At 46.6% G+C, this 16,358-nt stretch overlaps 1 protein-coding gene across 1 annotated transcript in view; it reads right to left on the bottom strand.

Annotated features, from left to right (window-relative positions):
• Nucleotides 1-420: 420 nt before the first annotated feature.
• The window catches only part of LOC144336191 (uncharacterized), a 182,187-nt gene continuing 166,249 nt past the window's right edge, over nucleotides 421-16,358 (bottom strand). The window contains exon 3 of the mRNA XM_077973985.1: nucleotides 421-662. Within this exon, the coding sequence (XP_077830111.1) occupies nucleotides 521-662 (142 nt within the window). The 3' untranslated portion in view covers nucleotides 421-520. The remainder of the gene's footprint in view (nucleotides 663-16,358) is intronic.

The following is a 16,358-nucleotide window of genomic DNA, read 5'->3' as shown; positions in this document are numbered from 1 at the left end:
TCTATACTAAAATCATCATCTTACTTAATTTCCCACTTCTTATTACTTTAGACTATCCGACTACACTTAACTTGTTCTGCCCCCTTTGCACCCTGCTAGTTCCTGGAGGTGGGGGCACTTTAGTCAGGATCCTCAAATTGTCACTTTAATTCACTTCCCAGTAATTATATCTTTAGAATGTTTAATGGGATTAAACTCAGAATTCATCCCCTTCCTTTACCTCTACTCAACCCCAGAGAAAGAAAAACTAGTACACTTCACTTTTACTAAAATTATTATCCAGAAGGAGATACTATGAAAACTTTGCAAATCAAGGGAGATTTCCCTGGTGTCTATGTTTACTGCGTACCACTCCTCACTGCCCAACTCTGACGTCAGTGAAGGGGTTTGGTTTATTTCTTTGCCTATTTGTTGTTATCACCTCCGTGCTTCGGGGATAGCCAAGAGTCAAGCCCCTTGCATGGCTTACGCCTCTCACCTGCTTGGACGTCATTACATTGCCCTGAGACAGGCCTTATCTTCAGCCCATGGTTAGAAGGCTGATCTGATGACAGCAGATTGTCCCGGTGTGACTTAAGAGAGGCCGCCTGTCGAAAAACATGAGTGTGGTCTCTTCTGCGTGGGTGTCCTTGCAAATGTCTGAGCTGTCTCTATCGCTCCAGCTGAAATTAGGCACCAGAAGGTCTTTCACTCATTCTGCTAATAATAAAATGAAAGGACTAAAGAGAGAGAGATTTTAAAGTGGAGTAAAGTTCAAGAGAGAGGTGGTCAGAGACAGGGTCCTTGCTAGAGAGACCAGAGATTTGGGTGGGGCACCAGGGCAGGGACTCCAGGCCCTGGGGAGAAAACACGGGTCCTGGGAGGTTGGGAGGGAAGTCAACAGCTGGAAGGGGTGCAGAGAAAATTGAACAGAGGGAGCCCAGGGACACCCTTTTATGTTATTATCAGCTCAGCCTGTGTCTCAGAAACCTCTGTGTGTTTTTGTTCTTGCTGCCTGTGCCTCCTTCTGCATATAGGGCTAGAGCTTAAATCTTCCTGGGAACTGGAAGATGGAAACACAGGGGTGAGCCTGGAGCAGGGCGAGGCCAGCCTGAAGGACTCTCTTCCTGCCCACCACCTCACCTCCTCACATCTACACTGCACACTTGCACTGGCCTTCTTTCTGCTGCTTGGGACCACAGCCTGAGAAGGGACCCCCAGTCCTGCTAGCTCCTTGCTTGGTCTTGGGTGAAGACGAGTCCCGAGTTTGAGTCCAGCCTCAAACCTGCTGGCCTTGGATAAGCCACTTGTCACCACTTGGGGCTTTGGTTTCCTGAATAGATTGAGTTAAAATCTTTGTAGTTTTTAACATAAAAAAAAAAATGGAACTTGTTTTTCAAATAAAATGTTACATGAAAACTTAATACTAAAAGCAGAATAAATTGGATTTGCTTCTGTATTCTGCATGCCTCCTGGTATGCCCTTCCCACCTGTATCCATCCTCCCGTGCCCCCCACCTCCCAGCAGCCCCCTTCCCAGTTCACTGGGGGCCATTAGAGGGAGAGGCTTGGGAAGTACAACTCTACAGAGTTCACATTCAGAAAGAACCTTGCAGGAAATGTTTTTAAATGTAAACCAGCAACATGTAGCTTCTCCTGTGTAAATGGCTGCCCAGACCCCACCAACAACTGCTAATTCTGATTTTTCTCCCCTGGACATTGGCTTTTCTTAATAAATGTTTGGATTTTAAAAATCTACCATTTTTGAAGAAAATAAGCATTTCCGCATAGAAATCAAACCCTGTCTGGGAGCCAGAGATGTCCCCCGCATATTCCTGGTGACAGCGATGTGGCCTGTGAGCCCGCGTGGGGCTGAGTGGTTCTGTGTTTCCCTAGCATGGAACAGAACTACTGAATGCTGCTGTGTTCGGGGCTGGGATGCTCAGAGGCTGTCCCTCTCCTCCACAGAGGCTCGACGACTCGAAATGCATTGCTTCTGAGCCTCATATGTGTCACAATTTCACCTTCAAAGGCCAAGCATGCAGAAGCAGGAGAATAAAGACGTTTGGTAAGTGCAGCACATCGATTCCTCTTCATCTGGAGCTGCTTAGGAGCCACCAAGATTGTTACTCCTGCTTTCATTACGAATACATTAGCACTGGACTTAGTAGGAGGGTCCCCCAGAGGAAGTTCAGAAGCCTCCCTCAGAGGCCACTGCAGGGAGACATGTGGGGCCCATGCTCTGGGCATCCTTGTAGAAAGGAGACTGCACCTGCTCCATCCCCTTCCCCAAGACGTTCAGTTGCTCAGTCAGAAAGACAAGGATGAAAAGTATGTGTCTCTGGCTGCATGCGGTGGCTCATGCCTGTAATCCCAGTACTTTGGGAGGCTGAAGAGAGTGGATCGCTTGAGGTCAGGAGTTCAAAACCAGCCTGTCCAACATGGCAAAACCCCATCTTTACTAAAAATACAAGAATTAGCCAGGCGGTGTGGTGCGCTCCTGTAATCCCAGCTACTCGGGAGGCTGAGGCAGGAGAATGGCTTGAACCCAGGAGGCGGAGGCTGCAGTGAGCCAAGATGTTGCCACTGCCCTCCAGCCTGGGTGACAGAGCAAGACACTCTCCCCCTGGCCTCCCCCCGCCAAAAAAAATATGTGTCTCCCTCTCCTATTGCGACATGAGCCTGGGGAGCATTACAGTGTAAAACTCAGCACAGAAGTATTTAAATCGTTTAATCACATCAACCAGATAAAGATATGATCACACGTCACCAATACGTATGCATGTTTGGCCTGCGGTAACAAAGCACCACAGACTGGGCTGCTTACACAGCAGACATTTATTTCCTCCCGGTTCTGGAGGCCGGAAGCCTGGTCTGCAGGTCTCTGCAGAGTTCATTCTTCTGAAGGCCACAAGGAGAAGGCCCTGATCCTTGGCTTGTGGATTTGGCTTGTAGATGTCATTTTCTCCCTGTGTGATTTGATTCGTCTTTTCACTGTCCATGTGTCTGTGTCCAACTTTCCTCTTGTTATTACAAGGATACTTGTCAGATTTGATTAGGGCTAAACCTAATGACCTCATTTTAATCCATCATCTCTGTGATGGGCCTATCTGCAAATATGATCACATTCTGTGGTCCTGGGGGTGAGGACTTCAGCCCTTTTACAATCAACAGACGTAAAAGGCTAGTGACCAAAACAGAATGAAAACACTGGGGAGAAACCCAGGCTGTCCCAGGCTCCGGAAGCCCCACCAAAGGCATGCGGAGGCCGCCTCGGAAGTCAAGTGCCTCCACCAGGCGGGGTGTGTGTGAACCTTTCAGTTTCTCAAAGGTAAACACGCCCCCAGTCTGTCAGAATTCACAGGCATGCCATGTGCATCTGTGCCTAAAGACCAACTTGGAGTCCACATGAAATGCAGATGACGGGCATTTGCCCTGGTGCAGTGGGGACATTCCTGCAAGGGAATGTGGCCTTGGGTGGGCACTGCCAGGTCGGCCTCCGTTTGGTGGATGAGAGTTCTGTCTTTTTGGGACTGTGATGGAGACTGGTTCATGGTACAGAAGTTGCCTCAAGGCATTAAGAGAGAGGAAAGGAAGAGTTGCATGGAAGTGAAGCTATCGTCTAACGCCAGAAGAGACATCTGCTGGGAAAACCATGGAATCTGCTGAAATGCCATGCAAGGGCTTTCTGTGGGCCGCTGAAGCCGAAATCGTGGAGTGGGGGCTCAGGGGTAACAGCCTTTGCTAGCAGACTTGGAGCTCAGCACAGATGGTTAGTGGATTTGCCTTGTAGATGCTTTTCTCCCTGTGTGATTCGATTTGTCTTTTCACTGTCCATTTCTCTGTGTCCAACTTTTCTCTTATTACTACAAGGATACCTGTCATATTTGATTAGGGTTAAACCTAATGACCTCATTTTAATCCATCATCTCTGATGGGGGTGGGGGGCACTGCAGCTGGAGGACCCTGTAGCCTGGATGTGGGCTTTACGCGGTGCCGACCACATGTGAGGCGGCTGCCTGTCACCTACCCTCTCTGGTTTTGCACTCTTAACACGGCTGCTATCATGTTTCCTATTGAGGCAGGCATATTCTGAGAGGGTTCCAGAAGGAGAAGAGGGGGAAAATGTAGCAGCAAACAATATTCCACCTTCCCACAGGGTGTCCAGACACAGAATCATCCCATGTCCCTCTGCTTGAAGGTGGGGTGTGATCCTGCACATCCCAGAAGGAAGTGGCTAGCAGGCGCATATCTCTCAGAGGATGCACGAGCCTGAAGCAATGTCCCAGGAGAGGGAGGGGGAGCAGAGGGCATTCAGTCTGGACACGCACGTGCTGGGAGAGACTTTTCTGACTCCAGGCCCTGGACGGCGGCTCACTGTGAATGGGGACTAGGGATGTAGCGGCTGGAAGGGGAGGACTCCCCATTTAAGCTGAAGCACTGATATCCGGGGGAGGGGGGGTAGGTAGGTGCACAGTATTTTTATTTGGAAACCAAAACATGACCATATTTTACCATAACATAAAAATAGAAAGCAAAGTCAACACATGCTTTGTTTTATGTAGCATGCATTGTGCAAGTGTGGTGCAACTTACCATATATCACATACACAGCAAGAGTTTTCTCTTTTAAAGAAAAGTATACTTTTATTCAAAAATAAAGCTTGGTTTCCTTTTTCTTTAAGGAAGCAACAATATGGAACTTTGTGCAGGAGGGCCATGCTGGCAGACAGCTAAGCACAGTTTTGGCAGACCAGAAATTCCCAGGCCGTTTTGCCCTGTCTGGCAACACCCCTTCCACCCAGTCCCTAAGGAGCCCTTGGGGACATCACAGACGCAGCATAAACAGCTGCTGTGGAGAGGTGTGCCCCATGCAGCTCCTTACATGTCATCGAGAGCAGTTGCCAAGGCACCTCATCTTCAGAGCATCCTTGCCTTTGAGGTTGGAATATCTTGGGTCAATCGTCTCCCTTCTGCACTGTCCAATAGAGCACCCACCGGCCACACGTGGCTATTTAAATTACATGTAATTTCTCAGCTGTATGAGCACCTGTGGCTGTGGCTTTGGATCTACTGGGCAATGCCGCCTCGTATGGACCCAAGAGTGGGCAGTGGAAGGCTGAAGCAGCAGGACTGCTTGGTTGGCAATTGAACACAGCCTTGAGACCTGGCCTATACTGCCTGGTACACTAAACCTCAAACTCCCTGAGGACAGGGGCTCTGCCCATTTCTTTCTTCGGTAACCCTAGAACTCAACACATAGTAGATACTGTGTTAAGATTTGTTTATAAATGAATGAAAATATATGTAAGGAACTGGCACAAAGTAGGCCCTCAATTAACATGGCCACTATCTGGTGGGTATATTTAAGGAGAAGGGAGCCTCCGGCATCCTCCCTTTCTCAGTGAAGATCAGGTAATGAGTTATGAAGCTGTCTCTAGCCTGCCTAATAAATAACTCCAGGGTAAGGTTACTCGCTAGACCCAGACAGTCATGATGTTGCTAAATGTTTGTTGCCATAAGCAGTTTGTCAAGAATCCATATATCACGGAGGATGAGAAGTATTCTAATAGGGCAGGTCAAATCGTCTAATCCCTTTTCTGCGTTATGTGAACCATCAGTTCTGTCTGCTCAGTAAGGCTAGATGGGGAGGGGTGTCTATAGGGAGAACAATCATCGTCAGTGGCTTGTCACATCTTCAGAATCCTGACTCTGTAGCAGACATGCAAGACTGCAGGAGAGTGTAACACATGCTTAGCTAAAACAAGATGCCTGGATCTCCCAGGATCTGCCTGGGAGGCTTGTGGGTTTCCTGCCATCACTGCACAGACAGGCGCTGCCACGCGGCTCTCGCGGCCTCTCTTCCTATTTGGCGGGCCTCTTGTTTAGGTTTCACACCCTCATTTGAATTCTGCTGGGGCTGCTTGCCCTGCACAGCTACCTCCCTGTTTCATCGTGAGGCTCTGTCACCCTCCCCACATCCATTTTAATTGTCCCATTTCTGCCACGTTTCTTTGGCACCAGGGGTCTTCATAACAGGGCCCAGAGAATATTTTATTTCTCCTGATTAAATCTGTTAGATTTTTTTTTCCTGGGGCTTAGTGGGTTCTTTTAATTTCCTCCTGTTTATTACTTTTCTTGTCAGTGACATTCCTAATCCTTGAGTTGCTATCGTGTGTGTATTTAATTACTTGCAAATGAACATGCAAGAGGATAAAGGAGCTCATTTGAAAAAGCAATGCCAACTTTCCAGAAACGTTGTGTCAGTCTCAGGCTTTTGTTCCTGCAACGCTGAACCACAGTAGGAGGATTTCCAGTCCAGTTGCATTTTTAAAGTGGCTGTAGACAATGGCACTTTGACTGGGAGGTAGAGAAATAAAAATCGCAGGACGAACAAGTTGGTTTAAACTGTCCTTTCTTCTCTGCTCTCTTGCTACCCACATTCTTTTCAGTGCTATGCCACCAGGGCGTCCAAAGACCAGCTCTCTTGGCCTCGTCTCTCCAAACAAGTGGAACTAAGTCCTTGTAATCTCTGCCCTCAGGCCCTCCTTTTTTCCCCACCATATACCACATTTTATGCATCCTCATATGTATTTTCTCCAGGAGACAGGGGCCTTATCTCAGGTAAATGTTCATTTTTTTTTTTTTTTTTTTTTAGATGATACAAAACGCGTCCCTTTCTACAGGTCATTTAGATAGCATGCATGTTTACAATTCACTTCGGGGCTGTTGTCTCCCACTGTACATAATTGAAGGCATCCACCTAGCCAAGAAGTCAAAGATAGGATGAATCCAAGATGACCAAAGATGAGAGAAGCATCCAACCAAAACAAATCAGCAAGGACATTTGAGACCATCATTGCTTGGGGACCTTGAGGTCACAGGGAATCTAGGATTCAGGTATCGTGTGATCTGGAAGCCACATGCTACAGCTGTCTGCTCAGCTGCTGCAGAGACGAGCAGATCTTCGTCTTTAGACGCTGACAAAGACTTTATCCTTCCTTCACTTCCCTTCCAGGGTCTACTTTTATGACAAACACATGCCGTTGAGCCCCTTGACTTTTCTGTCTCTCTTCCTCAGTCTGACTTACCTGTAAACTTCACCCTTGGGTGGGTTATGTCATTGTTGACATATGCTCAAGGGGTCGACATGGTTGGAGAAAATGGCACAACAAGGCCACCTGGTTGGACTCTAAATTCACAAACACAAACCTTCAAGCAGGCAGACAGCACCAACCTGCTATATGTCTTTCATTTTTTTCCACTTTTCCTGATGCCCATTCGATGTCTTCTCCTCTTTGTGGAACCTCTCACAACCTCTTTTCTGTCTCCTTCTCTGGCTGGTGACCTGATCTTGTACTTCACCAACAAATTAGAAGCCGTCTGGTGAGAACACACATATCTTCCCAGGTGCACGTTTCTAAAACTCCCTGCCTTGAGCTCATTGTCCCCTTTCTTTCTGATTCTCTCTGTATCAGAACTCCATCTCTTTATGTATGCTCTGTTTTCAACCCGCTCCTCCCTTCCCAAAAAACCCTGTGTTTATTTGCCCCAATCTGCCTTGCATTAATTTCTCCTTCCCATGGGATCATTTCCGTCAGTGCTTAACACGCTCTGGGTCTTTGTTCTTTACATAAAGACATATGGGGTCAGGCACAGTAGCTCACACCTGTAATCCCAGCACTTTGGGAGGCTGAGGCAGATGGACATTTGAGGGCAGTAGTTTGAGACCAGCCGGGCAAACATGACAAAACCCCATCTCTACTAAAAATACAAAAATTAGTTGGACATGGTGGTGCCTGCCTATAATCCCTGCTACTGAGGAGGCTGAGGCATGAGAATCACTTGAGCCTGGGTGGTGGAGGTTGCAGTGATCCGAGATCATGCCATCACTGCATTCCAGCCTGAGGGACAGAAAGAGATTGTCTCAACCCAAAACTCTGTCCGCATGTGCTGCCTGCATGGCCTCTCCACCGGGACTATGTGGACACAAACCAAGCTACTCAAACCTGGCTTCCATCAGACCACACCCCTGGGACTGCTCTTGTCAACACCACCAAGAACCTCTCCATTGCCAAATCACAATAACACATGTGTCCTTGTTTCCTCCCCTCTCAGAATTGCTCAACACAATTAGCTAATCACACATTTCTGAAACATACGCTCTCTCCAAAATGTAAGCTCCAAGAGGCAAGGACCTTGTCTGTCTTGTTGATCTTTTAATCACTGTCAATCAAAAAACTGCCCGACACAGCAGATGTGCAAAATATACCTGTTGAATGCATAAGGGGCATTCTTTGCAGGGCTTGGCTTCTGTGAGACTGCGCCCTTGGGGTTCCCCTCCGGATTCCTGCCCCCACTCTTTTCCAACCCCTCTCCCCTGAGCAATTTCTCTGTGTTAGAGCTCTGCAGGGTTCTGCCTGGACCATCCACAGGGGAGCCTCTCGTTCTCATGATTTCAATCTCTATACTCCCCAGTTTATATGTTCAGTTCTTGTCTCTCTCCTGAGATCCAGCCCTGTGTGTCTAACTTCCTAGTAAGCTTCTCTAATTCAAAGTCTCATGCACAACTCATGTTTATTCAAAACAGAACTCTAAACTCTCCCTCTGTCCCTCAGTGCCCCCATTTCTACCCAGACATCGCCAACCACCCAGCTGTTCAGGAAAGAATCCGGCAGCTTCTCTGTCTCCCCTGTTTGTGTTTGCTCCTCTCTGTGACCCCTCTCATTAGCACACCCCACTAAGTTTCCAAGTGACCTGTCATCTCCAACCACGTCTCCCCTCTCCACTGCCCTCACCCCAGCACACCCCTGTCTCATCTTCACCACCCCATGGGCTTCTTGCCATCCCCCACCAACTACTCCCCTAACTTCCTCCCCTTGTGGCCCCATGGCCACCATTGAGATCTTTTTCAGAGCTCATTGGGCCTTCTTACTCGCCTACTTTCGACTCTTCAGTGACTTCCCAAGACCAGTAGAAGAATACCTACACTCCTGCCTGTGGCCAGCAAAGGCCTGCACCACCTGACTTCCTCTCCCTTTTCCACAGGAGCCGTGCCCCTTACACATGGTGTTCAAGACCCCCGCCTACCTTCAACTCCGCCAAACTCTCCCCTGCTTCTGAATCCTGTGTGCGATGTTCCTTCCTCACAGGTGCTTCCACTTCCCTCCTCCCATGCTGGGTCTTACGTCTCCAGTTCTCAGCTTAGCTCTCTGCCCCAGCAAAGGCTGCTCCTGGCTGTATTCTAAAGGCTGCCCTGCCTAGCGTACTTTCTCATGGCTGTGCTTTGTTTACTTCATAGCGCTCACCATAATTCTGTTTTTAAAAAACTTACTGACTTACCTCTTTACTGCCTTTCTCACAAAACTGTAAGTTTCATGAGAACAGAGACCATATTTACTTGTTCACTTCCATATTCTCAATGTCAGGCCCTGTGTCTCCCCCAGATGTACCCAACAAGTATTTGTTAAATAACGAGCAATGTTAGGATTTAGTAACTGTGACCTTTACATCACATTCATCCACTAATTTCTATTATGGGGACAAAAATATTTCTGGTATCGCCATCTCTACCCCTCCACAATTTCTAGAATATTAATGGACATGATAGGAGACAAAGATTCCATGTAAATGTTGGTCTTACAGTTTCTAATAGGCAAAGCATATTTTATTTTATTTTATTTTATTATTATTTTTGAGACGAAGTCTTGCTCTGTCGCCAGGCTGGAGTGCAGTGACATGATCTCGGCTCACTGCAACCTCCGCCTCCCAGGTTCAAGCAATTCTCCTGCCTCAGCCTCCCGAGTAGCTGGGACTATAGGTGCATGCCACCATGCCCAGCTAATTTTTGTATTTTTAGTAGAGATGGGATTTCACCATGTTGGCCAGGATGGTCTCCATCTCTTGACCTCGTGATCTTCCCACCTCCGCCTCCCACAGTGCTGGGATTACAGGCATGAGCCACTGTGCCCGGCCCCTAGGCAAAGCATATTTTGTTATTTTCAACTTCAAACTTGTGTCTGATTGTCTGATCCAGAAATGTGACCCTGCAATTGTTTTTGTTGCCATGTGATTAATCACCCATTCATAATATTTCCCGATATCCATCTGTAATGTTAATGCTCATTCATCAACCGCAAGGCCCCTCTAAACACTGTTACGGAGGTGAGCTGCCAGATGCTCTAATTTCTTCATGGCCATGGGACTGTCTGGAGCTGGACATTGCCTGTTTGGTGGGATTTTACTTAACCAGTATGTTGTATGAATGCTTTGGTAGTTCAAGGATCAAAGTCGAAGTTTATCAGCATTAGATTTCTCTTTCATCCTGAATAAAAATTTCGAACTGGACTTTTGCTGTAACCGTTTAATGGTCTGTAGCAGTTCTCAGTGGCTGAAGCATTCGGGATGTGTGGTTTGTGGAGCACTCCGGGGATGTCATCTGAAGCCTGTGAACACGGAGCAGTCCTCCTGGTCAACACAAAGACAGTTCCACAAGGCTTTTCTCCATGTCACCACTGCTTAAACATCTAGACTTCCTACAATCAGTGTGAGTAGTAAAATAAAAAGATACCCTAGATTGTCATTGCTGGTCAAAAAACCCAAAATGGACAAAACCATTCAGAACTCTTGACTCAAGGACACACCTTACCAAAGTGACTGCCCGTAAATTGGGATGGCTCCCAACGAGACCCAGACACGGTGATGGGCTGGTTAAGGAGACAGAAAGCACAAAAAGGTTTGATGCACTTGGGTTTAGGTTTTACACCCCACACCCTACTTCCTAGCGCTGTGAGAAGTGCCTTCTTGATGACTGCCTTTCCCCATTGGAAAAGCCGGGGGGGGGGGGAAAGGCGACCCTCCGTAAGGAGCCATTGGTAGGATTAAACCCTTTGGTACTGTATTGGGTACCCTGTTATCATTAGTGTAAATTTTCTCTCAGAGTGAGTCACTGCAGCACCACCCTCTCGGAGGCTGATCATGCTTACAGTTTCACACTCCACATCCTAGGCTACGATTGCATGGCTATGACGAAGGCTGTTGACTTGAGAATTGCCTGCTGATTCTGGCTTTAAAATGCACCCATTTCTAGATATCCCTTTCTACAGTGCAGTTGTGCTCATCTGGAGGATTTCGTTCCCCGGGACACATGGTGGTAATGTCTGGAGACATTTTTGGTTGTCACATCTCAGGGTGGGAAGGGGGTGCTGCGGGCATCCCAGGATGCTGTGAGACATCCTACAGTGCCGGGGACGGCGTCACCCCAAAGAGGCTTCCTGCTGACTCAGAATGCCCACGGGTCCCAGGCCGGAAAACACACTGCAGGCATTTCGTGTCCAGGGGTTCTTTTCCTTTTATTCTTTCCCCTTGACATGACTGAAAGAAATAAATGAGTTATCTTCTACATTTATCAGTGTATAAGTTGAAAAAAAAGTTGCATTTTGAGATTGCAAATCCCACAAACAGATATGGGGACTCCAAACTACTTATTCTTGGAGTTTGAAAACATATTTTATTTATTTATTTTTGAGACAAGGTCTCGCTCTGTCACGCCAAGCTTGAGTGCAGTGGCATGATCTCAATTCACTGTGATCTCCACCTCCCAGGCTCAAGTGATGCTTCCACCTCAATTTCCCAAGTAACTGGGACTGCAGTTGTGTGCCACCAGGCCTGGATAATTTTTGTTTGTGTTTTTTGTTTGTTGGTAGAATAGGGTTTCTCCATTTTTCCCAGGATATTCTTGAACTCCTGGGCTCAAGTGATCTGCGCACCTCAGCTTCCCAAAGTGCTAGGATTACAGGCGTGCACCATCATGCCTGGTCAAATATACTGATTTTAAAACTATGCAGTAGGGAAACCCACTCCCTTTAATTACTTTGTTGAGAAAAATAAGAACTTTAGGCTCAGAACACTGTGTAGATTAACAGTGTAGAAATAAGTTTACAGTTATTTCAGATATTAATCTTATGACTATTCAAAATAGTTACCCATCCAAATATTTCATAAAGGGGAACTCACACGAAAAAAAAAAAAGACAAATACCTCTAAGGAAAAGCATGTGCTTTAGAGAAAGTCAAATACACTGGGCAATTTACAAAAGAAAGAGGTTTAACTGGACTTACAGTTCCACGTGGCTGGGAAGGCCTCACAGTCATGGCAGAAGGCAAGAGGGAGCGAGTCACATCGTACGTGGATGGTGACAGGCAACGAGTGGAGCTTGGGCTGGGAAACTCCCCCTTATAATACCATCAGATCTCATGAGACTTACTCGCTGTCATGAGAACAGCACAGGAAAGACCTGCCCCCATGATTCAATTACCTCCCCCCAGGTCCCTCCCACAACACGTGGGAATTCGAGATGAGATTTGGGTGGGGACACAGCCAAGCCATATCACTGCCACTTTTCTGAGTTTTTCCCAGGCATGTATTTAAAGCGTCTAGAGCCTGTTTCCTTCATTTTGTGGGTCCCAGACACCCACTGTGTAAATAAGGGACTTGACCCAGCTGACCCCCAAGGCCCTTTCACACTGAGATCCTGAGATTACATATTTCAGTTTTCTAAAAATACCTCTGTGGACTTGTATAGGCATTGCCAGATTCACTGTATTCTTGATTTCCCCCCTAAAACAAAGTGTTTTCTTCTCCTTGACTGATTCTGTCTTTCCCCCTTGATCTCTGCTAGACTCTGGTGTCTTTAATGTGTCCCAGGAAACAGATGTTTTAATGCACTTTCGTTTCAAAACTGGATGCTTTCATCTCTGATCAAATAAAAAATGACATGTATGAGAAAGCACATTTCCTGACTGGTTGACACCGTGGCGGAATGACTTTTAGAATTTTTATAGTTCTGTGATTTGAAATGTCAGACGTGTCAGCAGGGCCGGTGTAAAGCCCTTGGAGTTATGTTTTGATGGTTACTCAAATATTCCAGTAAGCTGGATTAAACGACTTTCAGGAAGCCCAGCCTGAGCTTCTTGCCCAGAAGGAGATGTGTGGACTGCTTGTCGGGCGGTGCACCAGCTCTTGCATGGAGAATATCTAGAGAGCAGCTTGAGTGCATCTTCGAATCACCCTCACGTCTGAGATTTTTGTTCTCGAGCAGCATCATGATCCTCAAGCCTCCACGTGGGTGTGTGCTCTGCTCCTCTCTGCTCCTTCCTGGGTGGCTAGAGCCTGGACTCTCAATGCAGCAGTAAACGGAGCAGCATTAGGAGTGCAGGGACATGGCTTGATTGACGAGCGTGACGTGTTTTGTGCTTAAATGTGCAATGCAGCAAACTTCAGCTGCATTTCATCTATATTTTCAGAATAATTAATTGGTATTTTTAGCATACCATTGTTTTATTTTAAAATGGTGTCATGTTTTGTTTTTTTTTTTTGTCCTCTCATTTAAAAAATTACAAAATACTAATACTTCCTAATTCACATTCACCTCTGATCAGTTCCCTTTTCTCACTATAGTTCTTTGTAAAGGAGGCTTAGGGTGTGTTCCCACAAGGGGGAAGGGGCCGGGTGGCCATCGCTGGGCTCAGAGTCTGTCCTAAGCCCTCCCCGGCCTTGCGGCAGCCTGGCATGGACTCCACTTCCCATCTCTCCGTCCACACCTCCCGCCTTGTATGTGTATTTCTTCTCCTCAGGGGTCAGTCCCTCCTGAGATTCATGCTATCATAAGAAGAGAGAACAATTTCTGCGTATAGCAGGAGTCTCTGTCCCCTCCGCCCACTTCTGCCCGCTTCCCAGTGTGATAGACCCCAGGCTTCATCATGTGAACCAGGAATAGCCACGTTCATCCAGTGTACACAAACGAACGTATCAGATCAAATGAATCTGTCTGACAAACTACTCCATGTGATGACCTGGCCTCAGCTTCTTTCTGATTGAAGAGACCAGAGAGCCATATTATAAAACCGATTCACCACCAGACACCTCTTAATATTTTGGTCTAAATCCATATGGTGTGTTTCTATGCTTAGTATTTTAAGCTGCAGTCGGTGATACCATTTTGAATATATTTTTAGTGGAAGGTATTATTTATAGCGAGGATTGTATGGTTTTCAGGAGAAGCAAACGAGAACATTAAACAAACAAAAATAGCTCAGGGTGGAGCTCTTGCTGTCGTATGTGAAGGAAATATTTTAAATTACACCAAGAACATGATTAGTGGAAGAAAACCTTGACTGCAGAGAAAAGTTTACTACTACCCCACACACATAGCATTTCGGAAGGGCTGCTCTGGCAAAGCCGATGCTAGAAGCCCTCTGCACAGATAAGGGAGGATTAAGGTGCCCTTTAAAATAATTAAACACCCTCTGTGTACGCAGAACCCGTGACTGTGGCAGCAGCAGCAGAGTCCCTAAAGTTTGTGCTCTGTTGTTTCAATTATCGAACTCTGCTTCCCATCAGCTTCAAAGGAGACAACGTCTTCCTTCATCCCCAGACAGTCGTCTATTTGTGTCAATTCGTTCTATTTTAACCCAGGATGAAAACCCGACTGCTGGGGCCCTGTCTCGCCAGATCTTTACTGGCAAAAGGGAGCAGAACGACGTCTCCGTTCATGGACATTCCAGGCAACACCTTCCCCGCGCTCCTAAATAATTTGGGCAATGTAGAGCAAGGAGGTTTTTCTTTTATTTTCTGAATTATCCAGAAAAGGTCATCAGCTCTCTTCTTTCCCGGGTGTGGAGGCCTCTGGCCTTTCGATCTTTGATACAGAATACACATGCCTGGGAAGAAACCACATCATTTTTGAAAACTTCGGAGTAAAGGTCGTATTCAGGATATTTTACTTGAAAATGCATCATTTCTGTAAAGCTATGAGGGGAAAGCCCATTTCATTTCTGACAATACTTTTAAGGACTTGTCTCTGTGATTGTCTTTCTTCCTCTTTAGCCCTGCAAGGACTTTGACGCGACGGGTCCTCTGGCCGGCAGCGCCCCCAGGTTCTGAACACTGAACACATGGCGTCCCCGCACCACTGGACATGTAACTGGGAGGATGGTGAGAGCGTGACAATTTTTCCTTTATAGTTTTTAACCATTAGGTGTGAATCATGAATGTGAAGGATTTGGGATATTCTGTTCTTTTAGAACCAGTGTTGGGAGCAAAGGAGAGTGGCAGGAGGTGGGAGGCTCTCTTCCAATGTGTCACTGCCCCCGGGGAGGGGTGTGGGCTGCGGGAATGACCCATGCTCTGGGGCAAATGTTATTCGACACCATTTTTCTCCTTTGAAAAGTATTTTATGCTCCTTTTAGGTACCCATGATTTCTTACAATATTACTTAACTCCCTGGCTGCCAGCTGCATGTGCAGACATCCTTTACTTTTTATGTATAATAGCTGACTGTGAATAAGCTTTCTGCAGAAGGTATAATATTTTGAAATGATATTCTAAAGGTTAATGTGATAGATTGTTCCCCTCTATGGAATATAGATAAGAGTGAATTTTTGAAGCATTAGAGACGCTTGTGTTTTAAGCCTTCAGAGCAGGTGATAAATAAAGCTGAATCAAGTGTATGATATTGGGTCCTTGTCTGCATTGACTGGTGTTTAGTAACCAACTTAGGTATTTTTAAAAACTTTATTACTTATGCAAGTAGGCAAGGAAAGGTGACACTGAAGAGAGAAACAATAGATATATTTTCCTGAGTTTCATCATATGAAGCTGAAAAGACAGCTGTCCTCTTTCCTTTTCACACTGGGAAAGATAATACCAACCTTGATACTGGCTTGCTGAGCTGAAGAAGTGGACAGTTGTGAAGAATGATGGTGCTCTGGGGCAGGGCTGAGTGGGTGGACCAGCATCAGGAAATGGACAGAAGCACAGGGAAGGAGGGGAGGGAGGCATGGGCTTCAAAGGCAGTGCTTCCTCCATAGAGGGCTGCTCCTTCCCTCTCCCAAGCCTGCACTCTATGTACCTCTCCAAGGTGAGGGCATCACCTTCAAGGTGAAGCATCCGAGGGAGGGCAGAGATGCTCAGTTGGGTTACGATGAAGCGTTCTCTGCTCTGAAACCACCGCACTCATGTATTCATCGCCATGTTTATTTTTCTCCTTTGAGAATTGTGTTTGTTTTCTAGAGCTGTCTTCACAAGTCCCACAAACCGATGAGCTCAAAACAACAGAAGTTCATTCTCTCACAGTTCTGTAGGCTGAACTCCAGGTGCAGCAGGACCATGCTCCCTCTGAGGCTGTGGGGAGAGTTCTTCCTGGCCTCTTTGAGACCCTACCGGAACCAGCTTGGAATTCCTGGACTTGCTGGTGCATCACTCCAGTCTCTGCCTCTGTTGTTACATGGGGTGTGGAGCATGATTCCCAAAGACACAATTCTGAAAGCCATCATGTTAAAGGTTGAAATCCCTAAAGATCAAAATCCCTAAAGTATAAATC

This window comes from Macaca mulatta, chromosome 17, assembly GCF_049350105.2.
Source record: "Macaca mulatta isolate MMU2019108-1 chromosome 17, T2T-MMU8v2.0, whole genome shotgun sequence".
Classification (NCBI taxonomy): Eukaryota; Metazoa; Chordata; class Mammalia; order Primates; family Cercopithecidae; genus Macaca; species Macaca mulatta.
Note: the sequence above shows the minus strand (reverse complement) of the source record. Positions and strands in the feature narration are given on the sequence as shown.